At 44.1% G+C, this 22,924-nt stretch overlaps 1 protein-coding gene across 1 annotated transcript in view; it reads right to left on the bottom strand.

The window, feature by feature from the left end:
- Positions 1–22,027, bottom strand: part of XIRP1 (xin actin binding repeat containing 1) — a 50,648-nt gene extending 28,621 nt beyond the window's left edge. Inside the window, 5 exon segments of the mRNA XM_075587922.1 lie at positions 8,084–8,150; positions 9,528–9,914; positions 10,574–10,637; positions 19,822–19,966; positions 21,984–22,027. Of these exon segments, the coding sequence (XP_075444037.1) occupies positions 8,084–8,150; positions 9,528–9,914; positions 10,574–10,637; positions 19,822–19,940 (637 nt within the window). The 5' untranslated portion in view covers positions 19,941–19,966; positions 21,984–22,027.
- Between the last annotated feature and the right edge of the window lie 897 nt (positions 22,028–22,924).

The following is a 22,924-nucleotide window of genomic DNA, read 5'->3' as shown; positions in this document are numbered from 1 at the left end:
CAAAATGTTAAATGAAGGCTTTCAAAATGTGTTTCTCAGTAAGGACTGCCGACCGCACACTAGGGCAAGTCTGGGACGTGCTACAAGATAGAAAGAAAGATTCGGAAAGCCAAATCTGAGATAACGTTTTTGAGGTGCAGGGTTCTGCTGAGTTGCATCAGGTAATATTGTGTCGGGTTCTCCAATGAAAATATGACTGAGTAAAGATGTGCCCTTATGGGAATGATGATACTCTAGTGAAGAATGCCTGGTGGTCATACCACAATAGAGAGATTAGCAAACCAGTGGTTACTTTGTCCCATGACATTGCAAGTACTGTCTACTAACAGAACTAACAGAGCTAAGAAAAAGATGTGTCCGCCAGATTGCTCCTCAGGGTGAGAATGGCACTTCCATGTGAAAATAGGCACCATCATGCAGTAATACATCTCGCTGTATTTATTAAGCATCTCTCACATTTTTAAACTGTGCGAAAAATGTAATACATGATATCTAGCAATATCTCCTGCCATCTGACACTCTGTACCACGTGCACATTTACTATGCACTTGAGGAAATCATGTCAAATGAAATGAAATATTCACAGGCGTGAGACAGGAACTGACAGGGGAAATGTCGCAGATCGCTGACAGGGGCAACATCACAAATCTTTGTCAGATGCCTTAGGCTGGCAAGGTTCTAAAATAAATATCATTTTATAGAACATGCTTATGTAGCCCCGGTCCCCGGCGGCTCCTAGAGACCCCCCTACTTTGTGGCAGCGTGGTCGCGGGTGCCACCGGAGCCAGCGACGGACCCGCCGGCTGCTTCCAAAGGTGGGGGCCGGAGCAGGGAGCGGTTAGAGCCTTAGGAGGCTCGGCGGCGCACCCGGCTAGAGGGGGCCGCCATTGAGGTTGTGCATGCATGCGGCGTGATCGCGCATGCGCGGATGAGGCCAGGGAGTTGCGGCGGCCATTGTGGAGTTGCGCATGCGCAGTGCAGTCGCGCACGCGGCCCCAATGTAGGGATAGCCTCCACGGGACTACAATTCCCAGGAGGCTAAGGGGGGAAGGTACCAGGTGCCCCAGAGTGGCCAATAGGGCTGGAGGATTGCCCTGCAGGGAGAATAGATACATTTGGCGGGGTTTTGAGGAGAGGAGCAGTTGGCGGCAGGAGAAGCTAAGGGAAGGAGGTAGGGTGCAGGAGTCAGTGACTCCCTGCACTAGGCCAGCAGCCCCCAAGGCCACGGCTAGCCCTGAGTCACCCAGTAGTGTGAGTTGTGTCAGGGACAGGCCCAGGTTAGGAACCCTGCCCCTTACTATCCAGAGTCAGTTAGGGACCCAGCAGACGCTGCGTGTCCATCCAGAGGTTTGGGCTCAGACCTTCGCTGTCGCTGCAGCAGCCATCTGGGTGGGATCGCCCGGACGGTAGTTCCTGTATAAAGCCGACATCAGGATCCTTTGTGAAGTTCCTTGGCAGGCTCGGGCACCGGAGTGCCCGGCAGGTAATCAACAAGGGCACCAACGAGTCATATCACATTCACAAGGGACATAGTGGCTGCGCAGTCACACATATCTATCTCACTTGAGGGTGGGGTGATACTGTGTGGGGTTACTGGACACTGGGTGGGATCATCCGGTGGAGGTGGAGGTGGAGGTAGCGTCCTGCGAGACGCAGTGGTTAGTGTCTCCTCTAGGGAGGGACACCTGTTGATATATGTGCATAGGCTATACAGTAAAGTCATTGGTTGTTTTACATACGTTGTGTGGAGTGATATATATATTTTCCTGCGAGGAACCACTCCCCCTCTGGTGGGAGCCATCGCAGGTGGAGGCGCTGCACCAAGCACGAGGTTATTCATATTGTGTCATACGTGCCCCAGGCTCTCCGTGGCGGAGGCTTAGGTCTTCTGTGAGCCTAACAGGTAAAGCACCACACTGGGAAATGCATATAGATCCCCTCGCATACACCCTATCTGCGATTGGGGGGGGGGGGGATATGGGTTACACTTATATTATTTAAATATTTTTTTTCACGTATATCAGTCTTATTTCAGTGGTTCCCTACAACCCCCCACTCCCCCCAATCCCCCCCACACGCCCCTCTCCGCCCACACCCCTCACTCCCCCCACATCCCCCTCTCCCCCCTCACCCCCTCACTCCCCCTCACTCCCCCCTCACACCTCCCTCACACCCCCCTCTCACAATATTTTTAAGAAGCATATAACTGCTGGCTTAGTTAGAGTGTTATGTGGCATTCATGTATCACTGGTAATTTTCACAACAGTGTACTAAGACTGAATACGTAATATCATTAACCTACAACAAGATTTATAAAGGATTATGCCTCAAATTTGCAGATCAATTTAATAATAATAGTATTAACTTTATTTCATATAGCGCTTTTCTCCCAATGGGACTCAGCGCTTCACAAATACAGTATAGTGAGCAGTGCACAGCACATATGTATTTAACAGACACAGTAGACTCATCCTTTACTTCAACATCCTGCTCGTTTTGCCAGAATAGTGTGTATATATATATATATATTACACAGGGCTGTAACACATTGCCTGCGACCTGCGCCTGCTCAGCAGAGTTGTAGACAGACCACATCAGTGAGGCAGATGCTGCGCTGGAACCCTGCAGAGTGCCCCTCAGTTACTGACTGATTACTGCACATTGTGAGGTATCACCAAGCGTGTTATAGTGGCACATTTGAACTAGGGGGCTATAACTGGATACGGACTAGATCCGTGCCCCAGAGCTAAGCACCACACTTTGTGAGCTCTTGTGCACACCATTCATGAACACATTGACTATCAACTATATCTACAGTACCTATAGTTAGGCTTGCTGAAACCCTTTATTTAGGGACCCCTCACAATCAGAGTCTTCTCAACACTGTAGGCTATTAAACTACTATTAGTGAGTTTTCACTCTATTGTTACATATTCTGTATAGCATATTGGCATATACTTTTGCATGGTTAGTCCACCGTCACCTGTATCTATTTTACAGGCTTTTTAACCTTGTCATTGCTGAACTAGGGGGTTGACTATTTAGTCTTTGATTGTTCATCTCTGCTAATTAGCAGTCAGGTGGGAATTCCACCTCCCCCCCCTGGATCTCAGTTGTAGTATTGTATATTTTTGTCTGTTTTTTGTGTTGTGTTACCACAGTCAGTTGTCCATTTATTTCAACGATTTTGACACTTATTTTAACAAAATATAATTAAAGTATTTTAATTTTAATTTATCACCATTTCATCTTTACATACAACGAGTGCTGCCCACAGGGTGTCTTTTATTTTTTAGTTATAATTCTGTTCTCTCCCCTTATTGCACCGTTGTCGATTTTACTTCATTAGAGGCTGATGCGAGGGTTTCCACCCCTTCCCCTTTCCCCACTGTTGTATCGTTAGCTTATAACATACAAGGGAGAGGGGAGAGGGTGTGGAGCGCGATGTAACGGGTGGGCTTGGTGCGCCCATAGTTCGGGCGGGCAGCCTGTTATGATAACTGTATGGAAATTAGTCAAAGCTGTAGCCCTTTTTATTACTCACGACAACAAGATGTCAGGGGGGCGCGTTGTCAGAGGGAGGGGTGAATGCACCTAAACAGGCCTAAGGTCTGCATCGTAAGCACGTACAGTATGGTACTCCCTGCATTCCAGGGAAAAAGGAAGAGCATTTATCGCACGTTCCTGCAGTCACTGGACATTCCATTAGAGATGCCTTCCACCAACTGGCAGGTGCCAGCGGAGGACAGGTTTGTTACATGAAGCTAAAACAACAGGGGATTGTGGTGATGGCAGGAATCCTATTTACATGATAAATTGTTCAAACCCAATGCACTTAAACCAAGGAAGAAAAGCAATATACCTGACGATTCTAACAGATGATGCCATTGCAAATTAATTTTTAATAGTATTTAAAAGCATTAACTTTGAAAGTATTTGATGTCAGTTGAGAAAAGTGTTATTGTGGGTTTCAGAGGATGTTGTATGTTAGGTGGGTAATCATGTTTAAAAGATGTGTCGTGTGCATTACAAAAAGATGCAGACAAATTTTAATTGACAGCAAATAAGGGGCCTGTTTGCTGCACCAGCTTAATCAGATCCAGGACCTTTATTAGGTACTTCCTGCACCTGCAATTATTCCAAGAAATCATGAGGCCTTCAACTGAATTTGTCCTTTGTGCAGTGCAGGCTCTTTAATGCATATGTAGCAGGTTACCCTCCCTTGCCTCCTCCCTGGCAGTGGTCCCGTCGCTTGGGGGATGATGCGGCGGCCATTTTGTTGTTGGCGCTGCATGTATTTTGGGACTGTGTGTATTGCGACGGCCATCTTGTGGATGGCTCAACCGGAAGAGGAAGTGCTGCAGATGAGGATGTCCTCCACGGGACTGGAGACAACGAGGCAGTCGTGATGGAACCGGCGAAGGGAGAGGTAGTGTCCAGGGAACAAGTCAGCCCCCTGGACTAGGCCAGACCCGTTCCCCATAGGCCCCAGCTAGCTTCCCCTACCTTGTAGTGGAATGTTGTAGCGCATGTCATAGTTTAGGGATTCCCTGGCAGTATTAAGCATTGGCAGAGAGGGACCTGTGCTGGGAAGGATGATTCTCCAACGGGAGCATCACCGCGAGGCGTAACGGACAGTGAGGTGAGAGGGGATTGTGTCAGAGGCCCTGCATCGTGGGACCATGCTTGCAGCCTGTCTACAAGTCTCCTGGTTTACTCAAGTAGCCAGGAAGGTGCCACGTGCACCAATACTTTGTAACGCCTGTATGCCCGAAGACCTGGCCAGTCCCCAGTACTGAGGTGGGTAAGGGTATAACACGCACCCACAGCAGTGAGGGCGTGCCCGGAGTGTGGTAATTGCGTTGCCGGGCCTGGTGAGTAAGGGTTGACGTTATACTTGCTGAGTCCGGGGCACCAGAGGTCGTAAGGTAGTTATCCAAGAGCCAGAGTCCAGGGATAGGAGAGAGCAGCGTAGTGATGTCCGAAAGCCAAGGTTCAAGGGCAGGAGAAGGCAGCGTAGTCACGTCCAAAGCAGAGTTCAAGTTCAAACCAAGGGAATCCAAACAAGGGCAGGGACAGGAACCAGAGCTGAAATAGACAAGGTCATGTGCGCGCAATACGTGAGTGCCAGAGGGTGGGGGAAGCATCGCGGAGGAGGTGCTCGGCTGAAGGGTAAGGGAGGGGAAAGGAGCGGAGGAAGCAGGTGAGGGGATGGAGGTACGCCGAGGGGCGTGAGTCCCCTGACGGGAGACCAGGGAGCGGGAACGCGCACGCACAATGGAAGAACCGCGCGAGTGTGCTGACCGCGTGCGGAGCGCGCTGAGCGCGCCACAAGGGAGTGGGGCAGAATCGCGAAGGCAGAGGAAGGGAAGGGCTAGCCGGAGGGACCAAGGTGATGGGGACACGCTGGGAAGAGCGAGTCCCCCGATCCGTTACACACTTCACGAGAGGGTAGCGCTGCCCTCACATATACTTGGGTGGGATTATTCTGCGGATATCGGGTTCTAGGTGCCCAGGGCACCCTAAGTACTTTGGGGGATATTATCTTGTTGTTGGTATTATCTGTGGATATTATATTGTAACTATTGTGTTACCAGAAGGGCTAGGGGACCCTAGTAAAGTGTGTTGCATATACATTGTTTGGATTGTGTGTATTGGAGGTATACCAAATTGGTATACCGGTTCCTGTGAGGGGCTATCCCGTCAACGCAGGGATCCTCACGGGTGGAGGCGCTGCACCAGCCACCCCGGGTATCAAACCATAAGTATGAAGGCATGGACATATAACCTTATTATATACTACAACCACATTTCATATTAGTCACATTTAATTTAGTGAGTTTTCATACACTGTTACCTCTGCATTTACAAACGAATACATTTAAGAATATAATGAATTATTAATATATAAATGCTATATATTTGTAACACAGTTTCCCCCCTCTCTGTACGATGTACCTCTGGTTACTGCTGTTTGTGGTGCATGCATACCTGTGAGGGTCCAGGAGAGCTGAGTCTTCTTGCCTTCAAATACTTTCTGGGCAAATTACCCACCTTTCTGAACAAGCTCCTCACCCCTACCACATGCAGCACTTAGCATCTGAGATCTGACTCCACAAGACTGTTCATGGTTCCAAGGTTCAGCAAAGTATCCGGCCGCTCCTCCTTCTCTTACCGTGCACCCCAAAACTGGAACAACCTACTGTACGTGAGACTCTCAAAGCCGCCACCAGTCTAAGTTTTTTCAAAACTAAGGCTCACATTTTAATGTGGATTTGGGAGAAAGTCCGGCGCTACTGCAAGCGGCAAAGATCCAGGCAACTTCCGGTTCGTAAGAGAAAACTTTATTCCGACATCACACACACAAAGAACCAGGCTACACCTCGATCTCCCCCTCAACGCGTTTCCCCAAGACGAAGCGCTGTTCCATAGCGTGAAACGCGTTGAGGGGGAGATCGAGGTGTAGCCTGGTTCTTTGTGTGTGTGATGTCGGAATAAAGTTTTCTCTTACGAACCGGAAGTTGCCTGGATCTTTGCCGCTTGCAGTAGCGCCGGACTTTCTCCAAATCTACTATACAATTCTCACGGTCGCACGCAGGAGTAGCGGAGGTAAGAAGAGAGCAGGACCCAGATCGGAGAGCATCTAGAGGTAAGGGATTTCCCACCCAGCCCCGATCCAACTTAGTGGTCTGCATTTGCCCCTCTCACTCCGCTCCCAAGTGGCTTACACTGACACCTACGGGTGCTGTGGCTGTACACCGGAGCGCAGGACAGTTTCACTGTTTATTCACATTTTAATGTGGTCTGTAACTGTTCCATACGCCTAAAACATGTATTATCTTTAACTGTTCATGCAATGTCTTTATATATAATATGTAACCATGTATTTGTAACCATGTATTTGTTGTCATAACTCTGTGCCCAGGACATACTTGAAAACGAGAGGTAACTCTCTAGGTATTACTTCCTGGTAAAACACTTCATAAATAAATAACATAAGGAATCAGAGAGAAGCAGTCCCTCTCTCTGTGTCTCCCCGCACAGCTCTTACAACAGATAAGTACTGTGTTTATTTTTAGTACATAGGATTGAAGCAGGGAGTCTCCGGAGCTGAGCCACATGTATTTCAGGTCCAGGGACCCCCTTACTTTTAAATATATAAATATTTTTCGTACGGTTCTCACTGTGTTTATCTCTCTTTTCTGCTGAGATTGCTTCTCTCACATACCCCCTTGAAGAGACAGTTGTTAGGAGGCACCCTGCCTGTGAGCAGATTTGTGATTCTATTAACCTCTTCATGCATTTGCCACAGTTTTGGAAGTGCCTCTATAGTATTGAGAAAATGTGAGTGCCGCCTTCTCAGACCCCACTTTAGATTTACACTGAGTAGAGAACATAGTGCACTATATGTATTCCATTCCGTTTTAGTGATGAAATCTGTGCTCCTCAACTTTTGAAGATCGTTCACCAACGAGAATATTGGAACATTCCCTACAGGGTTCAAGAGCTGCATTTTTTACACATGTAGCGCTGCTCAGATCTTGGACTGCACTCAGCCTCAAGAGAGGCTAGAACTGCATGTCTCAACCCCAGGAGGCAGAGACCTCAACTAACTATTATTTGGATTGCCTCCTCCTTAGTGCAGAAGGGGAGGGGACCTGGGCTGCACCCGGATTGGGTAATTCGCAGACCACGCCTCACCTCCACTCCTGCCACTCAAGGAGGTTGCATGAGAAGGGGTAAACTCACAGGATAGCCTGACACTGCCTGTAGCTAATAGGGCTTAAGTGACGGGGAGACAGAAATATAGCCAGGACCAGCCATGGCTATATACATTTATATTATATTTTTACCTGTTTTGTCACTTGCTTGTTTGTAACTGCTTTCCCCCCCCCCCCCCACCCATAAATTTAGATTATCAATTGTATTTACATTTTCCGACCACTTAGTTCACTTTCCAATAGGAGCGTCCTTCATCTCTTGGTTTTTACATACAGTAGGTCTAGGTTATCAATATGTACTAAGTAGTGAATCCATTGCAATGTTTGATGCTAAGTTACATGTAAGTAGACACAGGACTTACAGTGTTGCTTCTCTTGAGTCTTAGCTTTCATCTTCCCGCTTTCTCTAATACTGGAGGGATTTAATGCCTGTCATGAGAAAAATAGAAATATGAATTTTAATCTATTAATGGATTAAAGGTGCACTTTACAGCAAAGGAAAGTAATGGCATGGAGTCGGGATCTGCTAAACTAAAACTATTTTATGTATTTATAAAATATTCAACCAGGAAAAAAAATACAAAATAATCTACAAGAATGTGAACTTCCTTTTTCTTATCATCCGTTACGCTTCCTTTATTTCTCTGTGATCCCTTTTCCTAATTGGCTCTCAGACATGGAACTAGTGTTTCAACATTGAGTAAAAAGGATATCCGCCCCTAGGACCAGAGTACTAAAGTCAGTGACGTTTATAGGGCTACGTCTTGGTGACATCATCCGACACTGTGGGGTCTGTGTATAAATTGCAACTAAAAGCAATGTTGTCCTAAAAGTGACACGCAGAAGAGTAACAAATGTAAGTGTCGTGGTGGCCCAATGTATAATGTATGTTGATGTTTAGTCGACTATGTTGTCACTAAGTACGTAATGATGCTGGGTGGTGGAGTTACAGGGGGGAGTTTGGATGTTGGTAGCGCACAAATGCAAATGATATGTAGAATAAATATGCACCTCTTCTGGGCGCCAGAAATGCATCAACATTGACAGTCAAGTTTTTCTTGGCACATAATACAAATGCAAGTAGACAAACAATTCTTAATGCGTTCATGTGTATGAACATGCTACTACACACCATGCGAAGAGTAAGTAACATGACACACTGTACTCACTTATGGCACTAATGATTGTAGGTGAAAATGGGCATTCTTTCAGTTCTCTAAAAACAACAACAATTCTTACATAGCCCCCCATGGGTTCAACAAGGGATTGTCCAGCTAGAGGCGAGCTCTCTCTCCCTGCTCTTTTCTTTATTGTCTCTCTGATAAGAATAGGGTGGGCTAAGGGGGCTGTTCATTAAATTCCAATAGTATGTATCTTGGTTTCCTTGCTGCCAAACCTGGGCAAAACTAGAACAAAAAACCCCACCAGATTTACCAATGGAAAAAGTCCCATAAGAAGCAATATGATTCTTTGCTTTGATACATTTAGTGGTACAGCTGGGAGACTGTAATAAATAATTCATATAGTTATTTTATACTGTACCCACTGAATCAGCTGTTCGGGTCATTTTCGGACGAAAAACTTCCCAAACTTCAACTTCATAGGATATAGACAAAGGCCATAGGGCTCATATTACCTAGCAGTGCTGGATATCCAATGAGACACCTTTTGACGCCAGAAGATACCTTACAGCCCATTCAGTTGAATGAGCCACAGAGTGTTTCCCCAGTGCAGTGAGGTTTCTTATGGGATAGTAAGTATGGCCCTTTGTGTTTGTTTTTGATAGAAATCACTCCTTTTTCTAACCTGATGTTTTTCGGCTGTGGTCCTTCCTTTCTCCACAATCTTGTCTGATACAGAGGATGACTCTGGCCTGTATTTAGCCAGCATTTGAACCTGTTTGGAATCATGCCTGATCGATGTCTTGTTATCACTCTTCCTGAACCCGTTGGAGGAATCTGTTTGCTCAGTTGAAGCTGAAACAACTGTAATCTGTTGAGTAACGCAATCCCTGTTGGTTTTCAGTGTTGTCTGTTGATTCATATCACTCGTATCGGAGGGAACTTTCAGAGCCAGAACCACATTTTCCAATGACTTGCTTCTCTTGGAAATTTCCTTGTTATGGTGTTCAAATAATGCAGGATTTTTTATCTGCAACAGACTCTTTCGCTCTGAAAGTTTTTTATCCACAACCTAAAAATATCATTACAATTTCACTTTAGGAATGTCAGTGATTTGCAATCCCTATGGGCACTGCAATAGTTACATACACATAAATCATATTACACATTTAATAAACCCTCATAGACGTATATCATAACAAAGAAATAAAATGACCTTATGTTATGAGTATTATGATGTGTTTGTGACTACTGTGACTTTTTATGAATATCATAGGCTTTTGGGCTTTTTTTCAGATTGTCATCTCTTTATGTGCAAACAGGATCATGATATGAGATCTACTACTGGAGTCTACAAACGGTACTCATCTGTCCCCTGTATTATGAGATACACATGGCTTATTGTATTTGTGCAAAGCAGGGGTCTCAAACTCAGTCCTCAAGGGCCACCAACAGGCCAGCTTTTATGGATATCCCTGCTTCAGCACAGGTGGCTCAATCAGTGGCTCAGTCAAAGACTGCACCACCTGCGCTGAAGCAGGGATATCCTTAAAACCTGACATGCTGGTGGCCCTTGAGGACTGAGTTTGAGGCCCCTGGTGTAAGGTTTGCGCTAACGTGCCTCCATATCTCAGAGGAATATTGTATCTATACAGAAGTCTCAGAACTGAACACGTGGATTTCTTGATCCATAGAGATGAGATAGTTGCAAAGACAGAAACGCATACATACCTTTTGCTCACATTGGCTTGAATAAGTTGGATTCGCCGGTTTCTGAACCAGTGCATTCTCATACCTAAGAAAATATACATTTCAACTCATTACGGTTTTCTTGTAAAATGAACAAAACTGGGGCGTTTTTTTTTCCCATTAAACTGCGATAGTGCCGATCAGAGCGATATCACAGGGAAACTTTCTTTGATGTCCATGGGCGTTTCCGTGCCCTGATCGGCACTGTCGCAGTTTAATGAATAACCCGCTATGTGCGCTTTCACTATGTTCTCCAGTTGTAAATAAAGAATGAAACAAAAGTTATTTTGAAAGGATGTTCTCAGGTATAATTGCTATTAATTCACGTTGTCTGTTGTGTTTTACCATCTCATCTGCTACATCTCTTATTTATTTTGCTGCGGTAGAGTACTGTCATTTCCACACTATTTAGTTAGTTTGTTCTCATCTATGCTGCAGTATTTACCTTCATTGTACACGGGTACAACACAGCTGCGAAAGGCAGTGACATCATCACTGAGCTATTTCTTCAGCCCACGGTATGCATCGCGCTTTTTGCTGTTAAATTGATGCTAAGAGAATGTGTCAGACTACTTTTGACTAATATTTCCCTGCTGATTTCTGTGTGATATTTAGAAACTCAGGGGGCTATGCACTAAGCTCAATGGCTTTGCGTTCTGATTTGGCCAAAAAGCAGGTTTGTTAAAAAGTGAGGCCGGGGACGTGATGCACTAAGGCCTTGAGGCCATTTTTTAACGTACCTGCTCAAAATAGCTCAAAACAGCCACAGCGTACGGTTTGCTTTTTTTCCCCCTGCTAGCGTTCTGAACCTCTCCGTTCGCTAGCTGATAGAAAAAAAAGCCGCCTGTAACATTTGCATGGAGATTTGCTATCTCCATGCAAGACTGTTACAGGCGATTGTACACTAAATAAAAACATTTTAATAATAGTGTACATGAGCAGGGGGTCTCCCGAGCTGAACCGCATTGGTTTCAGGTCTGAGGACCCCCTACTTCAGGAGTTACAGGCCCCGTTATGGGGTGCCGATATCCCCTGCAGTTTAAAGCTCCCGCGTCACGTGACCGGGTTATTTACATTCTGCAGGGGATACCGGCAACCCATAAAGGGACCTATATCTCCTGAAGTAGAGGGTCCTCAGACCTGAAACCAATGCGGTTCAGCTCAAGAGACCCCCTGCACATCTACACTAGTATTATAACACACATAACAATAAACAATAATTCATTACCGTAGCGGCTATCCGCTATGGTAATGAAGCAGCATTAATGTATTTTAAATAATAGTGTGCGGGAGCAGGGGGTCCCCTGAGCTGAACCACATTGATTTCTGCCTCAGAGACCCCCTGCTTCCCGAGTTACAGGCCACGGTATGGGGCATCGGGTGGCAGTGCCGCCACCATCTTTATAGCGTCCAAGACGCGGCGTGGGCTCTATAAAGATGGCGTCCGCACTGGCACCGATGCCCCAAACCGGGGCCTGTAACTCGGGAAGCAGGGGGTCTCTGAGGCAGAAATCAATGCGGTTCAGCTCAGGGGACCCCCTGCTCCCGCACACTATTATTAAAATTTACATTAATGCAGCTTCATTACCATAGTGGCTATCCGCTAAGGCAATGAAGGGGTTAAGGCACATTAGCATGTTTATTGGGGACAATTTCCCCCAATAAACATTGCAATACACAACATACAAAATAGTAATGGGCAAAATTACTATTATCCACATATGGATAATAATGCATTTGCCCATTTTAAATACATAAACATTACAATAAATACAGTCAAAACATTTGACACGTACGTTTTACAGGCACCCACGATGAAGGCCGTCTTCATCCTCATCTTAATCCTGCCCATGCCCCTCTGGTGCTGCAAAACATGCACAGCAATCACAATAACCAATGTAATGTCCCCTAACCCCTTAATCACCATAGCGGTTATTAACCGCTACAGTCATTAAGGGGTTAACCCACCCTCACCCACCACTCGGGAGGCCTACATACCCTCCCACTCTAACCCCCCACCCAGTGAGGCCTAACCACCCTCACCCACTACCCACAAGGGAGGCCTACCCACATACCATTGGGGCCAATACACCCCCCCACCCCAACACATAGAGTACAATAATGTGCTAAATAACTATTATCCAGATATGGATAATATATTATTTGCCCATTATTAAACACATAAAACATCCTCAAATCAAAACATGCATTTTTAATCTTAAAATCACCACATTACATGTTACAATAAATCCAGCAGCCATTGCAAATATAAAAAAAACAAATTGCAGCTACACAAATGTCTATGAAATGTCACACAATTCCATAATGTGTACATGATGCAATTAATCAGTGCATCATATAACACTATGCAAAATATATGTAACAATAACATACACTATGAACAATGTCCCCTAACCACCAATGCCATCCTTAAAATCAATTAGAAACTAACCAACATCAATACAATTAGCATCAATCAATTAATCCATTTCCTCAAACAATTAAAATACAATACAAATCAATTATACAATTCCCTATTCAATTGCTAAAGCCAAACCATTGCCAAAACAATTCTAATTTAAAGTAACCACCATCATTCTAATCTTACTACCATAAAGAAGCCTTTAGCTAAATACAAATGACATTATTAAGTACAATGACAAAATAAAAATGCTAAATACATTATCCATACATGAAAAGAACATAAACATGAGCCAAACAATCAATTATTATCCCTGCATGTCTATCCATACAGATAGATAAACATAACATACAGGGGCAATAATACAGCATAAAATACAAAGCATTTACATACAAAAATAACATACAATACACCCATTCAGTGTCCGTGAATGTATTATATAGATAAGGGTAAAAGGGGACGATAGACAGCACTCTGATGGTGTTAAATATATGCAATTGCAGGGTGCACGGAACAAAAGGGGACCCTTATTCCCCTGTATAGTACTAACAAATCTACGTAAGTACCAGCACTCACTGTCTAATAGCTAAATGATGAAAACAGTTGTAATGCAGAATAAACATTTAATAATAAAATGAACCAGAAATAAATCAAATGTGTTTGCAGAAACCAGTATCACAAATGGGCATGTCACAAAGTGAGGGGGGGGGGGGGGAAGAAGGAAAAGGGGAAAAAACATGAAACACAAGGAATATACACAAAAAAACGGAGAACGGAAAGTATGCTAGGGGGGCAACGTTTCGAGGGACTACCTCTTCATCTGGCCCATTCCCCCTGGTCCAAAAGGACCGAGAGGTACTTCCCTAAGCCTCCCTTCCCCTATACCTGGTCAAATCAGACACCCGTGAAAATAGCTAGTAAACATATAGTGTAAGCTAAATACAGCACTCCACACGAGCAGCTGAAGGAGCAGAGCCACTGAGGGTTTGACCACTTCATTTATTTTTCTCATTAACCTTTCACTGACTGTGTGGACTCTTGGTGCTCATTTGCAAGCTGCTTTCTTGCAAGCTGTGTTCAGCTTTAACTGTACCATTAGTGGATTCTTGCTGCCCTGCTATTAGCTGTTTAGCTGTATTTAGCTTACACTATATGTTTACTAGCTATTTTCAGGGGTGTCTGATTTGACCAGGTATAGGGGAAGGGAGGCTTAGGGAAGTACCTCTCGGTCCTTTTGGACCAGGGGGAATGGGCCAGATGAAGAGGTAGTCCCTCGAAACGTTGCCCCCCTAGCATACTTTCCGTTCTCCGTTTTTTTGTGTATATTCCTTGTGTTTCATGTTTTTTCCCCTTTTCCTTCTTTCCCCCCCCCCACCCCTCACTTTGTGACATGCCCATTTGTGATACTGGTTTCTGCAAACACATTTGATTTATTTCTGGTTCATTTTATTATTAAATGTTTATTCTGCATTACAACTGTTTTCATCATTTAGCTATTATACAGTGAGTGCTGGTACTTACGTAGATTTGTTAGTATTATATAGATAGATATATTCACAGGCATTAAATGGTACTGAAAAAATAAAAGACATGAATCACAAATCATAAAAACCTGTAAAAGTAAAAATAATAAACTTTTCTTTTGTTTACTCACCATTAGATGTCCACTCACCGAAATCCAAGCGACACGGAAGCACAGGAACCAATCCACAGGTAAGCCATAAAATAAAAAACCATAACAAATCCACTGTTTGTGTCTTCTTTCTTCTTTGGGGTCTTTTGGTGTCTTCTTCCGTCTTTTGGGGTCTTCTCCGGCTTCTTCCGTCTTCTTCCATCTTCTTCCATCTTCTTACGCCACGCCCTTCTTCTCTTCTTTGGAGGGGAGATGTTCCCTCCTCGGCGACTAGCTTAAAAATGAGGCGACATAGGCTTTTATAGGCCTATGACGTCACATTTTGGTCAAATGTTTCCCACGGTCCTGATTGGGCCGTGAAAAACATGTGATTTGGCAGACCAAAAAAAAAATGATGACGTCATTTAAAGGCAATCAGAGCATGGGAAATACATCCCAACTCTGATTGGCTCTAGTACCATGTGACAGGCTTTCATGACGTCACATCCGTTCTCCCCCAAGCCTCTGTCACATGGTCTACTAGAGCCAATCAGAGATTGGATGGAGTTCCCACGCTCTGATTGGCTACCGTACCATGTGAGACCGGCCATGTTTCTTTTAATGACGTCATCTTAAAGGCAATTGAAGCAAAGCCATTCTGATTGGCTGTGCTTTCATTGCCTTTAAATGACGTCATCATTTTTTTTTTGGTCGGCCAAATCACATGTTTTTCACGGCCCAATCAGGACCGTGGGAAACATTTGACCAAAATGTGACGTCATAGGCCTATAAAAGCCTATGTCGCCTCATTTTTAAGCTAGTCGCCGAGGAGGGAACATCTCCCCTCCTAAGAAGAGAAGAAGGGCGTGGCGTAAGAAGATGGAAGAAGACGGAAGAAGCCGGAGAAGACCCCAAAAGCCGGAGAAGACACCAAAAGACCCCAAAGAAGAAAGAAGACACAGACAGTGGATTTGTTATGGTTTTTTATTTTATGGCTTACCTGTGGATTGGTTCCTGTGCTTCCGTGTCGCTTGGATTTCGGTGAGTGGACATCTAATGGTGAGTAAACAAAAGAAAAGTTTATTATTTTTACTTTTACAGATTTTTATGATTTTTGATTCATGTCTTTTATTTTTTCAGTACCATTTAATGCCTGTGAATGTATAAATCTACATAATACATTCACGGACACTGAATGGGTGTATTGTATGTGATTTTTGTATTTAAATGCTTTGTATTTTATGCTGTATTATTGCCCCTGTATGTTATGTTTTTCTATCTGTATGGATAGACATACAGGGATAATAATTGATTGTTTGGCTCATGTTTATGTTCTTTTCATGTATGGATAATGTATTTAGCATCTTTATTTTGTCATTGTACTTCATAATGTCATTTGTATTTAGCTAAAGGCTTCTTTATGGTAGTAAGATTAGAATGATGGTGGTTACTTTAAATTAGAATTGTTTTGGCAATGGTTTGGCTTTAGCAATTGAATAGGGTATTGTATAATTGATTTGTATTGTATTTTAATTGTTTGAGGAAATGGATTAATTGATTGATGCTAATTGTATTGATGTTGGTTAGTTTCTAATTGATTTTAAGGATGGCATTGGTGGTTAGGGGACATTGTTCATAGTGTATGTTATTGTTACATATATTTTGCATAGTGTTATATGATGCACAGATTAATTGCATCATGTACACACTATGCAATTGTGTGACATTTCATAGACATTTGTGTAGCTGCAATTTGTTTTCTTTTATATTTGCAATGGCTGCTGGATTTATTGTAACATGCAATGTGGTGATTTTAAGATTAAAAATGCATGTTTTGATTTGAGGATGTTTTATGTGTTTAATAATGGGCAAATAATATATTATCCATATCTGGATAATAGTTATTTAGCACATTATTGTACTCTATGTGTTGTGGGGGGGGGGGGGGTGTATTGGCCCCAATGGTATGTGGGTAGGCCTCCCTTGTGGGTAGTGGGTGAGGGTGGTTAGGCCTCACGGGGTGGGGGGTTAGAGTGGGAGGGTATGTAGGCCTCCCGAGTGGTGGGTGAGGGTGGGTTAACCCATTAATGACTGTAGCGGTTAATAACCGCTATGGTGATTAAGGGGTTAGGGGACATTACATTGGCTATTGTAATTGTTGTGCATGTTTTGCAGCACCGGAGGGGGCATGGGCAGGATTAAGATGAGTATGAAGATGGCCTTCATCGTGGGCGCCTGTAAAAGGTAAGTGTAATATGTTTTGACTGTATTTATTGTAATGTTTATGTATTTAAAATGGCCAAATGCATTATTATCCATATTTGGATAATAGTAATTTTGGCCATTACTATATTGTATGTGTTAGGGGGGTGTATTTAGTTAGAATTGTTGTTTTTTATTTTTGGAGGTGCAACATTGGTACCGCAGGCCCGCGGGTACCCCGGAACTCCCGCGGGGACCCCCGCTTGGTGAGCCGGGGACCCCCGGACCCCCGCGGGGTCAGCCGGTGACACCCGCGCGACCCCCGGGCTCCGTCGGGACCCCCACGGGGTCAGCCGGGGACACCCGCTGGCCTCCTGTATGGGTTTTGCGCATGCAAAAATAAAAAGCCAGAATTTTTTCTATGTCCAGATTTCTTTGCGTCTACTCTGACCTGACGTGTTCTAATCAACGCAACTTTCGCATTTGCTAAGGTTGCATTGCTTAGTGCATTCCGCTTTAGGGCAGAATTTCACGCAAACAGGGTTACGATCGAGCAAAGTTGGACTTAGAAAAAATCCCTGAAAAAAGTAATTTTTAGAGCGCAAAGTGCCTGTTTGCATTGCGTAGTGCATCGGATTGAGCCAAAAAGCACGATCGAAGAGCACTTTGCGCTCTAAAATGACTTATCAGAGCTTAGTGCATAGCCCCTATGAATAGGATCGGCTCCACCAACAGAATTAACGGGGGCTAGGGCTTCAGTCCCTACTTTGATTGTTCAGCTGAGGGGGCTCAGCCCGGTTGTTGAGTGGGGGAAGCGGTCCTAGAACTGGAGGTGGCCCACTACTGCTATGAACGGCCCTGGAAATAATGCTCTTATCCGAGGCCCTCCACCACCTGGCCCGGGACACTAGGCTGGCTCTCCTTCCCCTCTGCCGGCAGCCCTAGGCAGGAGGAGCTAGGAAGTTATATTAACTATATTTTAAGAGGGACGTGCTCGGCTTTCTTAGTTGCCGGTGTAGCGGGGCACTCCTGGCTACTAATTTCTTCGGCCCTTCCAACATCATAAAGTGTCCCAGTAAAAGAGGGCAGTGTTGGGAGTAAATCCTTCAGGGCCTGGTAATGTTATTGCATAGGATTTTAGTTAATACAGTTCAGGATTAGCCTGGTACTACAAGGGCCTATGCCTGTAGGAGGCCGGCTTACAAGCCACTCCCCTGGGGAGGGGTGGGTTCCTCTCAGTTTAGAGTAAGTGGTTCTGGGGGGGTCCTGTGTTTCTTTCCCTGCGTGGAGGGAGCATGTCAAAGCTTCTCCTGGATAGGAGTGGGCTGAATCCTTACCCTGTTAGGGGGTACGGAAGCTGAGGAGGCGTGCTTAGGGCCTCAAGCCCTGGGTACTGCTTTGAGGGGATTGGAGAAAGTCATGCCGTACTGCACCAAATAAAGACCCGTTGTACTGCCCATGGTGTGATGTCTGATTCTGAGACCTGAGAAAGAGTTGCCTGTGAGGACCATCCTGGCTATCCCAGGATCCTCATGGGATGGAGATGCTGCGCTGAAGGAAGAACAACCATCTGCCTGGAAAGCCTGGCTTGATGTCTCCCCACAACATTGCGGAGCCCTCGGGCCTTCTGTCACACCAACAGGTATGCACCAGCACCAGAATACACAAGGTAGCTACATGATATCCCGTAGGGGCGGGGGAGGGGGGTGGGGGAGGGGAGAGGCAAGCAAGTTCTACACCGGTAACAAACCTGATAGTCACAGGCTTACGCTTGGCAAGTTCAGGTTTTCAGAATACCCCCTGCTTCAGCACAGGTGTCTCAATCAGTGGCTCAGGCCTTGACAGTCAAGGACTGAGCCACTGATTGAGACACCTGTGCTGATGCAGGGGTTTCCTGAAAACCTGGCCTGTGGGTGGCCCTTGAGGACTGGAGTTGGCCACCCCTGCAGCAGTTCATTGTAATAATAACATGAATCATAGTAACAACATTTTTTTTTATATCACTGTAATCAGTGGTCCGAGTGGCTTTAATAAGTAGTGGTCCTGTGCCTCATTTAAAGGTCTATATTTAATAAACATTAGGGTAAAGCTCTTTCAACTGCGTTTTAGAAAGGTTTAAGAATTAAGGATGCTATTCACACCCTCTCTCTATATACTCTTTCCTGTTGCTGGAGATCTCTCCTAATCCGGGACCCAGCCATATACACACCTGCTCCCACCCACGCCTCCCTGCCACCTCTTCCCTGGCTATGGTGTAACCTATCTGATTTAATACTGACTAACCTTAAAACTCACCTCACAAATCAAGCATCTCAATAGCCAGCACTCATATCCACTGTCCAACACCCACAGTTACTCCTACCACCCATTGTGGCCAAGCACTGCCATCTACAGCACTTATTCCCTCACCTGCTGTATCTGTAAGTCTCCCAACATACCACTTAGATTGTAAGCTCTTCAAGGCAGGGATTTCCTTTCCAATTGTCTGATTTTGCTTATTGTATTTTAAGATAATGTAAGATACATACATGCTGTAAAAATGGGACGTGCGAGAGGCATTCCCGGGTGAATTCATTTTTCTTTCGAAAGAAAGTGGAATTGTAAGCTTTCAAATAAAACACTTTACAGTCAAGGACTAAGCCACTAATTGAGCCCCCTGTGCTGAAGCAGGGGTATCCTGAAAACCTGACCTGTGGGTGGCCCTTGTGTACTGGAGTTGGCCTCCCTTGCACTACTGTATCTAAGACTGTCATTTACAAAAAAATATATATTTTCTATCCACAATAAAAATAACCTGTTACGTGTAGATGTAGTGTAAATGCCTCTGCTATCTGATCTGCGTCAAATGTATGAATTTTTACGCTGATCCAAAGCATGTAAAATCAAAACAAACATTACTGGAGCCTGGGTTCCCTCTGATACATAGAACCATTGGTGTCATTTTGTTATCCCTGTTCTCTGACCGTTTTATATTCACAAGAAACGTTTACTTACTTGGCCACTAACTGAGACACGGAGTTGCTTCGGACGTTAGCGTAACGTGACCTGTATTCCGATACGTTCCCTGGAAAGTTCCTAGTCATATTTTGGGCGGAATGCGCTCGTCGTATCATGTCATTAGGCCCCAGTTTTACTTTTGCTGCCAAACCAAAATACATTCATTATTAGTACCAAAGTGACTGCGATATTATTTATAGTAGGGAATAGAGATGGGTGAATATTTGGGGCGGTTTTTGATCCGCGGCGGATCGGCCGGTTCCTTTGGTCTGCGGATTTCAGCGGGTCCATCTGAAAAAAGGGCGATTCGCGTTTTGCGGATTTTTTATTATTATTACCAATACACTCTGCGGATACCGCAATCCGTGGGCGGATTTATGAACTGTAATCCGCGGATTCAGCCATCCGATGGTGGATTCTTAAGAATCCGAGTACAGCTCTTTTACATATAGCACTAACAGCTGGAAAAATGGAACCATACGTTAATTCAAGGAGTAATACTGCGTTAACGTTACGTTATTCTCTTTAGTGGAGAGGCATTACTGATAACCTGATGTTAATTTAGGTTAACGTTAGGTTAAATAGCCTAACGGAGCTTAGTGCATCGGCACCAAAGGTTTTTTTTTTAATATATTCACGAAATAGCTAATTCCCCAAAAATGGCCTGATCAGCTGCTTTGGTGCTTGTAGAATAAGCCCTTAGGAGGAGTGATCAGTGGTATCAGCTCTTGTATTTCAGAGGGAGAATCCATTGCAACGCCTGATCTTTGCAAACTTGGGAAACTCAATAGAAAAAAAAATTAAACTTACCAGAATAGCTACAATAATTAATGTATTTAATTATTAACACAATGCACCACCCCACTGGTTACATGCCACAATGTTATGTTAGGATTACAGAGAAGATGACCCATGGATCTTGTTTTAAATATTGATAACATAAATAGCCGAATGAAAGACCTGAAGTTAAGCATCACCATTGTCTGCAATAAAGCGGGGAAATGGTTTGTAACAATGTAAATTAAATCAGAACGCAGCAAAAATAGTAATATAAAAATAGCCATAGTGGGAAAATATTACATTTATGTTACAAAGCAATGCAAGCACATGTAATTCTGCGTAAAAAATATAAATAGTCTTTGTAGACTATGTAAGACAGGTTCAACTTGGCATGCGATTCAGTGTCAGTTTGAAATATTTTTCTGATGTACAGTACAGGCATACCCCGCATTAACATACGCAATGGGACCGGAGCATGTATGTAAAGCGAAAATGTACTTAAAGTGAAGCACTACCTTTTCCCCACTTATTGATGCATGTTCTGTACTGCAATCGTTATATACGTGCATAACTGATGTAAGTAACGCATGTGTAACAGGCTCTATAGTCTCCCCGCTTGCACACAGCTTCGGTACAGGTAGGGAGCCGGTATTGCTGTTCTGGACGTGCGGACAGGCGCATGCGTGAGCTGCCGTTTGCCTATTGAGCGATATGTCCTTACTCGCGAGTGTACTTAAAGTGAGTGTCCTTAAACCGGGGTATGCCTGTACATACTGTATTTGTTTAGTACATATCATTTACATATGTGCATCATGGGCATTGTAAGTGTTTGCCTCAATATACCTAACTAAAAAACACTTTTGCCGCTTGAGACAGCCAATAGGAAAACATTTTGTAGTGCATAAACGCGCACAAGCTTAATATATTTTTATTGGTTTTCTTCAGTAGATATAAGGTAAAAAAAAAATGTTTGGCAACTTTTACTACATAGACCCCAAATGTTTCCACAAAAATGCTAGTTTCCAATTATGAACACACTGTAGGACTATTTAAGAGATAATATATCATTTTGATATTATTCATTTTAGGAGGTGACTGCAAGGTATTGCAACCGCTGCATCTGGAAGGAAACAGGAGGCTGGATCTGTGAGGTGCAGTCTGCACGGAATCGTGGTTAGTCTCGTGTTCTTAGTGAGATCCCTCAACCATCAAATAAATTGCACCGCAAACTGTGAATGTATTCAGGAAATATAAAAACGAATGCATTCAGAAAATAGTTACTGTATGTGTTTGGATTTCATTTCCAAACATTTTAGGTACTCTGTCCAATAATTTTTTTTTTTTTTGCATCTGAAATGAAATGAAGCTCCGATACTTACTTGCTCAGGTTTTCGTCACGTTCTGGGGTTGAGGAACAGAAGATACTGCACCGACACACTTTATTCGAGCAAATACCCGGTATGTACCTGGCAGATACCTGGAATGCGCCACTCCTAACCTCTGACAAGCCCCGTTGCATTTGCCTTCCCAGCCTGGGTTCATGCCTGGCTGATGGGCGGCTGATCTGTTAAATGATAATGATTAGGATTTAATAGGCTGCAATGCTTCGCGTGTCTACCAGATGGCATAAATTCATGAATTGTAATGCAGTTTATATATATATACTGTGCAGTATTGCAGCCAGCGGGAATAAAATGCTTCAATCCCTGCTTGGAAAATAACTCAATGTACTCGGGCAGAAAACAGTCACAAACCTCAATACACCCGGGTATACCCGAATTCGTGGGACTAGCCAAGCTCGAATAAAGTGTGTCGCCAGTGTAACTTGGTTAGTGTTCTTAAGCAAACTACGCAGGCACATTTCTCATGTTAAACTTCAATGAAAGTTTAATGGTTTACAAGATCTCCCAGCTCGTGGTGGCCCAGCCAATCTATTTGGAATTGATTGCTACAGTTCACTAGATTAAAGCAAGGATAGATTAAAAGAAACTGGCACTAAGACATAGAAACATGGAAATTGACGACAGATAAGAACCACTTGACCGGTCTAGGACATTTGGTCGCTTCAGGAACATCTCTTCGCCGGCTGCTTCACCTCCAAGGTAAGCCTCTAACCTTAACCCCATTACCCTAAAACCCCTTACCATAATCTCTAAGCCTAAAAATGTACCCTTTAACCCTTTATCCTAAACCCCATACCCTAATTCCCTACTTTAAAAACCTAAGCCCTTACCCTAAATTCACTATTCTTAACCCCCTACCCTAAACGCTAAAACCCCTTAAGTTAACTTACCTTATTGGTGAAAATGGCTGAATGTCC

The sequence above is a fragment of the Ascaphus truei genome, chromosome 2 (assembly GCF_040206685.1).
Source record: "Ascaphus truei isolate aAscTru1 chromosome 2, aAscTru1.hap1, whole genome shotgun sequence".
In the NCBI taxonomy this organism is placed as follows: domain Eukaryota; kingdom Metazoa; phylum Chordata; class Amphibia; order Anura; family Ascaphidae; genus Ascaphus; species Ascaphus truei.
Note: the sequence above shows the minus strand (reverse complement) of the source record. Positions and strands in the feature narration are given on the sequence as shown.